Source organism: Brassica oleracea, chromosome C3, assembly GCF_000695525.1.
Source record: "Brassica oleracea var. oleracea cultivar TO1000 chromosome C3, BOL, whole genome shotgun sequence".
Taxonomy (NCBI): Eukaryota; Viridiplantae; Streptophyta; class Magnoliopsida; order Brassicales; family Brassicaceae; genus Brassica; species Brassica oleracea.
The window spans coordinates 50,378,984-50,388,748 of record NC_027750.1 but is presented as its reverse complement, the minus strand read 5'-3'; the positions used below and the strand labels follow the sequence as shown (position 1 = coordinate 50,388,748).

The window sequence follows — 9,765 nt, the reverse complement described above, 5'->3', positions numbered from 1 at the left end:
TATACTGTCTTTTTATGAATTGGACCTTTCATCATTTTTAACAACACAAACAAAAGGAATTTCTTTAATGTATATTACCAACACTGTTTTACCTAGTAGATTTAGACAATCATATTAGAGCACTTCCCAACAAAGCTTGTTTCAAATTATCCATCTTACCAAAATGTTAAGCGCCACCAAAAGAAACATTTGTTATGTACGAAAGATTTAAATCAACAATGGCCCATTGATAGTGATATATGAGGATATTTTTTATAAGTGTTGATAGATTGTTTTGTTTGGTCCCAGTATACGCTCGTGTGGTAGTTAGTTGCCAATTTGATCTTAGTTTACAATTATAAAGGAATTGGACAGTACAGAAAATGCTACATAAACCAAAATGTATGTTTGGTTTGGCTTGATTGCACTGAAATTGGCAACGGGTTTAGTGTTTTTTTCTTTGGTTTAGTTTGCATTCCGCTTTGATGGCGGAAGGATTCGCTCTAAGAGAAGCCCTGAAGCATTGCATAACTAATGGACTGGACTCCATCCGTATGGAGTCTGACTCCTCCCAACTGATTAGGGCCATAACCCGACATGAGCCACTAACGGAGCTTCACGGTGTCATGTCGAACATATCCAACCTGAGTTTCTCCCCCTTTTTGTCTGTCTCCTTTTCTTGGATTCCTAGGAACCAAAACCTTGTTGCTGATTCTCTAGCTAAAGGTGTTTTATGTATGGTTGAGACTTTTATGATCTTCACCTAACAGTTTCAATGAAAATTAATGTAAGTTGTGTTCAAAAAAAAAGTTTTCATTCCTTTTGTTCCATATAAATGGAATATGGAATGGTGGTGACATACATGTTTTGAGAAAATAGTTTAATTATTGGTTTAAGAAGTTTTCTTCGTTCAGTTTTTGTTTGAGAGGTAAACATGTCTACTATATAGCAATTTTAACAATCAAAAAGCTAATTCACATTTTACCAGATAATATATAAATCAGCTATACAAGAAACTCACATTACTGGTTTTCTTGTAATAAAGCACAACTAAGTGCAAAAAGGGTTCTGTTGCAGAAGAATAAAATTCACTAAAATTTTTATTTTTTTCCGAAAAAAGGTAAATTGAGATATTACAAGAATAATCAGTTATTCACACCTAATGGTGAATTTCCAGCAGAAGCAGCAAACGAAGCTCTCTTAACGAATCTTCCTTTCATGCGAGGTTTATTCTCTGCATTCAATTTACGTACCTCGTACCTTATCGTCTTCGTAAACGATCTCGTCTTCTTCTTTTCTCTGTACCTCGAAACCCTAGCTTCTCTTCCTCCATCCCCAACCACACTTGAGGGTAAACATCCACCAACGCGACGCTTCTTACGACTTTTTCTTCCATTGTCCCTCTAAACACACACAGTTTCAACGTTAGATAGTTTGGATACCACGTCTAACTTGGACCTAAGGTAATACATAAACAACAACAACTAATCTAGCTGTTAAAGAAAGACCCATTTTCGATAAAAAAAAAAAAGGGGAGTTTCTACCAACATTGAGTTACTCTAGTGGCTATAACTCTTGAATCATTTAGTAGAGATCTAAGGAGTCATAGGTTCGTTAGGAGGGGCCTGCTCTTCTAACAAGGATTAATTTAAAATGGTTTGGGTCTCGATACAGAAATTCGGACTCAAAACCTCCTAGTCATTCACAAAAAAAAAAAAAAAATCTTGTTCTGTAGTTACCTTGGAAACAACCGGTGAACCGCTGATGTTTATGTCTAATTCTGGTGGCCCTCCTGATGTCCACGGTGGACCTTGGCCTCCCCAAGTTGATATCACCTGGTCGTAGTCTAAACTCAACATTAGAACATTCTTTTTCTCCGCCTCCTTCCCCTGAACACATTCACCACTACTTTCAACATTCTTTATTGCATCTTCTTCGTATGCGTTTTGTGGATAGTTCAGATCAAACGGCATCGTTCCATCCCGGTTGCCCTGATCATCATCGCATATTTCTATGTCCATGTTCATGGCTTTTGTTTCTTTGTCCTCTATCTCGTCTTTTTTTAACATTTCTGTATTAGATAATCCTAGTTCCTCCATTGTATAAGACTCTTTGTCTAACCCGTGACCGAGTAGTGTCTCAACGTCAGCAGCGAAGTCCTCAACCTCCATGTTGGTTGGGAAAATCCCATTTAGACAACTCTCATCCTTGTCTTCGTCCTCATGACCATCGATCATTACAGCACTTCTCATCGTAGGAAACTTGATCTTCGGCTCAACCACCATTGGATCAAGAACCGGCACTTGACAGATCAGCGGCCCTTCAACCTCAGAGCTGTCCGTCTGACCCTCCGCAGTAATCTCCGGCACCATATCATGAAAAGTCGACGAATTGTTCCTCTTGCCAGATCCACGTGGAGTCCTAGGTTTACGAGTGAACCCGTGATGCCACGTTGGAGCTCCTTGCTGAGGAGAGGTATCTTTCAAACGAACTCTCTCGTGCCGGCGAGCGAGAAGATTCGCTGAGTGGACCGAAGTGTCGCATGACTGGCAAAGAAAAGCCTCGTCCGCGGCGCAGAACCAATGCGCCCGCTTCTTAAAGCAGTTGTCACAGGTCCTCGCCGTCTTAGCTCTAACACCATTCGCTAAACTTTTCATATTAATAACCAAATGAAAAAAAAAAAATCAACAAGGAGAGAGAGCACGAGGGCCTTGACTTTAAGGTACTAGAATATTGGTTGTTTGAGATTGAGAGGTCTACGTCCCGCATGAAAGTGTGTTCTCTTGTGTCAGAGGATCTCTTTATGCGCTTTTTAAGTGGTTATGTCTTCAATTGGGACCCACCTTGAAGTCTTATCTCGATTTTGATTGGTCGACTTTTGAAGCTAATCTTGTAAAAGTGTTTTAATTGGTTAGCTTCTTTATCCCCAATGGATTTCTTGTGTGGTCCCATCTCCACGGTTTCCTTCCTTCCTCGTTAATTTCTTTCTCTACATTCATTTTTGTTTATCGAAGACTTTTTTGTGGTTTTTGTTATTATTCTTTTTCTGTAAAAGTCTTTTTTTAATTATTTCTTTCCTTTTTGGGTAGCAATGGTTTTGACCCAGTTGTCAGTATTCTTAAACAAACAAAAAAGGTAAATGAACAAATTTCTTTTAGGGGACTCTTATATAAAAGAATAATATGCAAAATAGAGACTTGTTTGGAACGCTTGCAAATAGTTTATTTTGTTACGAAGAGAAAAAAAAACCTTGGATACCTTAAAATAAAGAGAAATAATAAAACCCAAAAACCCCATGTTTGGTTAGGACAAACTATTTAAAAATAACAAATCAAAATTAGTCTCTAGCTTTGGGGCACTATTAGACGAACTTATTTTGTTGAAAAACTACTGCAGTTGATGTTTTTAGATTAATAGAATATTCATGATCAGAAAATTCAATAATACCATGAAAGAATGATAAATTTTTGTTTTGTTAGTTTACTAATCACTGGCTTCCGTCAGTTTTAATTTATAATAATTTCAATATTTGTTTTCAAAAACCCTGAGTATTTCACCATGATTTTTTTTTGAATAAATGTGAAATTTTATTCAATCAAAAACTTTGTAAATCAATTGTTTCAGCTTTGTGTTAAAAAATCAAAAAAATTGATTCTATAGGAGACGAGAGAACTTGTGATTCTTCATATGTTTAGGAATGGTCTTGACGAGACCCAGACCAAGTGACCAGTCCTTCTTCCAGATATTGATGTCCCAGTCCTTTAACTGATAACAGTCTAAGCCTGACCGTCTTGTCCACAAACTTGATAAGACAGCCTGTATGTTTCGGCTGTTCACCGTGTCTGCGATGTGTTCTCTCCAAATCGAATGTACTGTTGCTTGAAAGGTGTATCGAAGGAGAAAGGTCTTTGTGGGGGTGAGCGTTGGGTTTGAAATCATCCCGATGATCTCATTCCAATCTGAGGTGAAGGACACTTGCGAAATTCCCCCTACAAGAGCCTTCCATATCTGCTTAGTATACCGACAACTGAAGAAGAGATGGTGACGAGTTTCATCAGCTTCATTGCACAGTATACAAATCTGATTGACTGCATTATTCCAAATATGCCTTCGATCGCATGTTTGCAGATGATTCCGAAGAGCAACCCAGAGGAGGAAAGAGTAAATTCGGTGTTGGCTAGGGAACCATATGCCTTTACTCCATGAGCAAGATTGTTTATGTCTCAACTGCAGCCAAGTCTTTTTTGTTGAGAATCTTCTATCAAACTTCCCTTCCCTCTGTTTCCAGAGCGGGACATCTTCATCTTGACTATTATTAAGTCGAAGCACTGCTATCTTGTTCTAAATCTTTAGGATGGTCACTCTATTCTTTACAAAGACATGATAGTTTTTATTACATTTAGTGATATTATAGTTCACTACATAGGGAGATAATTAGCACCGTCGGAGATTGACATTCACATCGAATTATCATATGTGAAGCAGATTTTTAAGGCTGGTCCAAATCAAAATCCTAATTCACCTTAAAATGTAGAAGTTTCCTTGATCTAGTGGTTTGATTAATGATTCATTAATGATTCTACATCAAAAAAGTTTGAGTTTCGATTCCAAGAAAATATGAATTATGCAGAATATTAAAGAAAATATTTATTAGAGATCTTCGGCATGGCGATAAAAATACTGTCAGAAAAGGATCTCATAAGATAGCTCGCAATTAGATGTGGATTTTCATAAGACAAGTAGAATTTTGGCTATAGTATCATCTATATAATTTTTCTTATATTGTGTATTAGCATGATTAACGAGTGTTGAAAAACTTACCTTAAAATTACCCGGTTTGGTTTGGACGCAACCTTTTTTTTTTGTTACAAATGTAAATTTCATTACTAGGTAATGTAAAGTTGATACAACAAGCTCATACTAGTCCAGTCTGCTAAAGAGCAAATTTGAGTCTAAGAGCCTAAGACCAAAGTGAAGAACCTGCTGAATTTTTAATTTTTTACTTTTTCAGCCAACAATTTTGATAATTAAATGGGTGATTTAGGGCTAATAGTTCATTGATTATTTAAAACTTTCTTCTGGTGAAGTTATGTCTTTGTAACTGGTTTCGAATCTCCACTATAAAGAAATGATTTAGGTCGTTAAAGTTATTATCGAAATGTTAATTTCCAGGAAAAAAATGCACTATGGTCAAAGGTCCGAAAGAGTTGAAGTAGGCCGAGAGACGACTGGAAGTTCTTCACTTCACTTCCTTTTTTTTTGTTTCTTATTTGGAGTTTAACTTTGAATGTATGAATGTGCTGGAGAACCCTTTTTTTGGTCAACAAATACTTTTCATCAAAAGATGCCTGATTAGAAGAAGAGCCTAGAGGAGAGAGTCTAGTACATCAGCAGGCCTTTGCAAGAGAATCTGTTGGCCCATTATAAACCGACTGATGAAAGAAAAATTGTATGAAACAAAGGAAGAAGAGATAAGCAAATCAGTATCTGAAAGAACCCTAAAGAGCTCTGTCCTTCTTCGATTTGATGAGATAGCTCGGACAAGCACTTGAGAATCTGAGCAAAGTCAGATGTGTGTGATGTTGAGAGAAGCTGTGCTGGAGAATATATGTAGAATTTAACTCGTTTAGTCTGTGGTGTTCGTGTACCCATTTACATATATGTAGGGCAAAAGAGATAGAGACCAAATAAGGTAAAGAAACTATTCACTTTAAGGTTGTCATCAGAGTTTCCGTTTAGATTCTTTATTGATTAAACTCAAACTCAAATAAGCAGATTCAAGGGCAACGTTAAGAATATGAATGCCATTCCAATATTCTAAAAATAAAGAAATAAGAATGTCTTTCCAAAAGTCTAAAAATAAAAAAAATACGATATCAGTATTTGATACGTGGCGAGAACCTGAAAAGAAACCAGAAGAATCACACTCTAAATGAAAAACAGTACTAGAGATATATATGTTACGCAGATATGAACATTTTTGCTATTGTGTCGTCTCTTTCGGCTTTGTCCATATCTAACCTTATTGAAAGGAACATGCCTCTCGTAACTCTCTCGTTATGGATAGCCATTAGATCTTTAGACAAATTATTTCCGACGTGACCATCATTGTCTTCCTTCTTGTAACCACAATAATACAACTTGTCTTCGGCAAACAGGCGTGTCCTGACAAGGTGGCATAGCTTGTACTTAGCTCCACCTGTCGGATCTGCGGAAGAATGGCGGCAGCCCCCATGCGGAAGAGACAATTTCGGAGCAACATAGCTCTCTCTTTCCCTGATAGTCATTAGTTAACTATCAATGCGTTGGAGTTAGGGTAGACTTGTAACAAGTCACGGGCTACATCGACAGAGATAAGGCAAGCGCATCCCGGAGAGGTTCAAGCTTTTGATGTTACTCGAGCTTGTACTTGTTGGAGGAGAGAGATGGCGTTGGTGAGAATAGTGAGCAGTTAACAATGAGGATATCGATTTTTTTAGGGTGCAGACCTGTTTTCTTGAAAAGATCGTCCATGGGGGTGAAGATAACCATTTTGGCCTCGCTTCGTGCGGATTCCCTGGTCGGAGGTGGAGACATGTTAAAGATCACCATACTTAGCAAATAAAACCTTGTAATTTTTTTTTGATGAAAGGATTTCAATTAAAATGGTAGAAAAGTTACAGATATGAGGTCATAAGTCGTTTCTTAGCCGAAAAATGTAAAAAAAAAATAAAAAATGTCAAATCATGAGTTAAGAACCCCGGCTAACGTATCGGGGTTAATCATGCTCTAAGAGTTCAAAATAAAACCATCATACATAAGAGTTTAATTCTTGAGAAACAAGAAAGCAATCCCGTAGTGTAAAGTCGACACTAGCACGATATTGTTGTGAAGTTAGTGATAAGGGGCTTTACCTCTACTCCGTCTTCCCTTGACTGGAACTGTGAACCATTCCATGTTTTTCAGTCTTTGAGAAGGCTTTAATGGCCTACCACCACGTGACCTTTGTGTCGATTCTTCTACAAATAAGTCTCGAGATTGTCCAGGGGCAGTAGTATATGAGGGGCACTTGTTATGTGTCTCATGTGTGATTTATATCTATATACTAGAGTTTGACACATACCAATGTTTTTTTTATTTCAAAAATATATAACTTTGATATTATTATAAAAATATATTGTCACATTTTAGTTTTATATATTGCGTGACTTTATAATCTTATTTATAGGTTTCTTAATCGACATTATTAACATTTAGTGATAATATTTAATACATTATACCTTGTTATTAATTTTTATTGCATACAATGCATTTTAAAAATTTATTTAGTTATATAATAAAAATGCTATTTGTTTAGTTATAAGATATTACATATTTTATGAATTAAACCTATTTTAATGATGAATGATAATTTGTTTAAATGAAAGCATTTTAAAATAACTTGGTAATCTACCAATTTAATATAATTTTGTCATATTTAATTCATACGTCACCTTTATTTTAATATAATATAGATTATAATGATGACATTTATAAAAATAGCATATAATTTTTATTTTCTTTTGATTTGTGATTAAATTTAATTAACATTAATTAGAGTAATATTATATTACTAATTTTTAAATTAATCAATGAAATTTTATTAATAAATATTTTAAAAGTTTGGTAGGGTTTTGTTAGATTTTTTTCTCAACAGATTTTTGTTATAACTAAAAAAAAATTAAATTTATAGTTAAAATTAATATATTATTAATATATTTATTGATTATTGAGATTTCATGTAAATAATCAAGTATGAGGAACTTAAGACAATATCACGTTAAGTTTGCAACAGATTGTTCTCAATTAGTGAAGATGGTTTCAGAACCAGAAAAATTGTCTGCTTCTGCAAGTTATTTGGAAGATATCAAGATACTAAAAAGAAGTTTCAATCATTCAGAGCTCATTCATTTACCCTGGACGCAGAATACAAGGGCAGAGAGTCTTGCATGGAATGTTAGGCAGCAATCGTTGTTTGTCGTTCATATGGATATAGAGTTACCGTTATGGTTTGCAGAATCTTAGAAGAGTTTGGTTATGTTGATGTAAAAAAAAATCAAGTATGACGCACTAAGTACGCACTAAGTTATTGGTGATGATTGGTTCAACTGTGGCTCTAAAAATTTAGCTGTAAAAGTTTAAATGTATTTAAATTGGTTGTAGCTGTAAAATTGTTACTGTAGATTTTTTTGCAGAGACTTTTGTTGTAGTTAAATTTGTTGTAGCTGTGGTTGTAGATATTTTAAAATAAAATATGTGAAATCTGTAATGTATATATAAAATAATTATTTTTTTTATCAATTAAATAATTTATATTATTTTTTTTTATAAATTCTCAAAGTTTATTGGTATTTAAAATGTGATATGTAAATAATATATATTTTATTTAAAATATTTCAATAAATTTTACAACATCCAAAATTGAATTAAATATTTATAGATATTTTTAATTATGATTATCTAATTTTTCTGATATTATAGATAGTTTTTTATTTCACAGAATCTACAGCCTATAAAGGAAAGCTTTAGGTTTTTTACCTAAAATACATTAAAAAAAATTGCTTTAGTTTTTTTGTTGTAGCTTTAAAAATAAAGTTAAAGCATGATTGGTAAAAATTTATAGAAATTTGATTTAGGTTTTAACTATTAAAAATAAAGGTACAACATGATAGGTAAAGTTTAGTGATTTAAAAGTAAATAAAGCTAAAGTAAAGAGAGTAAACTCAACCAATCACCCCCATTAATTAAGTGGACTAATTATGACTTGTCAACCATAGATAAAAACTAAGAATCTAAATTAATATACAGAGCATCTCCAAAAAGACATTCTATTTTGAAGTTTCTAAAATTCTATATTTGAAATTTAAAGGTATTGTTCTCCAAAAGTAAACTTTCAGAATTAACTTCAAAACTATTTCTATTTTATATTATAATTTTATATTTGTCATAATTAATTTAAATTCATAAAACTTTTACTAGCATCTAGTGCATTCTGAAGTAAAATGACTCTCTTTATTTTTAATTTATAGATTACAAGCTAAAAATTATTGAATACGGGTGATATTAATACTTGTAAAAACATTAGATATGAACAATAAAGTAAAAGAGAGAAAAAATATTGCTAAAAGACTTAAATTTTATCGATGATATTAATTGTGATGTGTAATTGTAGGGGCCAAAATGCAAACAAAAATATGAAACTTCAAATTTGAAGTTTTGAAGTTTTGATTAGTAAAACTTCAAATATAGAGTTTCACTTCTCAATACTTCAAATTTGAAGTTTTGAAATTTCTTTTTAAGAATAAAAAATTTCATATTTGAAGTTATAAAATATCTTCTGTGTGTAGGGTGTCGGACCAACCAGCGGCCAACAATATTTTCTTTTAACAATAAGCAACTAATCTCCTATATATTAATTGAGAAGCATTTGAAAAATTAGAACTTTAATTTTGTATTAATTAAAAAAAACCTCAAATCCTAAGTGGCACTCTAAATGCCTTCTAAATTCCATTTCAAAGAATTCTAGAGCATCTACTATAAAGTATAGTTTAATATAATGGTGTCACATTATTCCATAATTATATAACACTAGAGAACATTATATTAACCTAAAATATATGAAGTGTGTATTCTTTCCTTAAATAAAAGCTACGGAATTACCTAATATGATTTACATATATACGAAAATTAATGATTATGAATAATAAAGATTTGATAACACTTTTTGCATCCTTCTTCATTTTTGTTTAAATTTATATTATTAAAAAA

The 9,765-nt window shown here is 33.2% G+C and overlaps 1 protein-coding gene across 1 annotated transcript; it reads right to left on the bottom strand.

Annotated features, from left to right (window-relative positions):
- Window positions 1–972: 972 nt before the first annotated feature.
- LOC106333427 (zinc finger protein CONSTANS-LIKE 16-like) lies at window positions 973–2,730 on the bottom strand. Its single transcript, XM_013771870.1, has 2 exons — window positions 1,719–2,730; window positions 973–1,382 (listed from the first exon to the last, which is right to left on the bottom strand). Exons 1-2 carry the CDS (start codon window positions 2,634–2,636, stop codon window positions 1,125–1,127), a joined length of 1,176 nt encoding a protein of 391 aa, XP_013627324.1. The 5' UTR covers window positions 2,637–2,730; the 3' UTR covers window positions 973–1,124.
- Window positions 2,731–9,765: the final 7,035 nt, after the last annotated feature.

Coding starts and splice junctions, on each gene's coding strand:
- LOC106333427 (XM_013771870.1), bottom strand. CDS start 2,636: ATGAAAAGTTTAGCGAATGGTGTTAGAGCTAAGACGGCGAGGACCTGT. Junction 1,383..1,718: donor GTTCACCGGTTGTTTCCAAG/GTAACTACAGAA, acceptor GTGTGTGTTTAG/AGGGACAATGGAAGAAAAAG.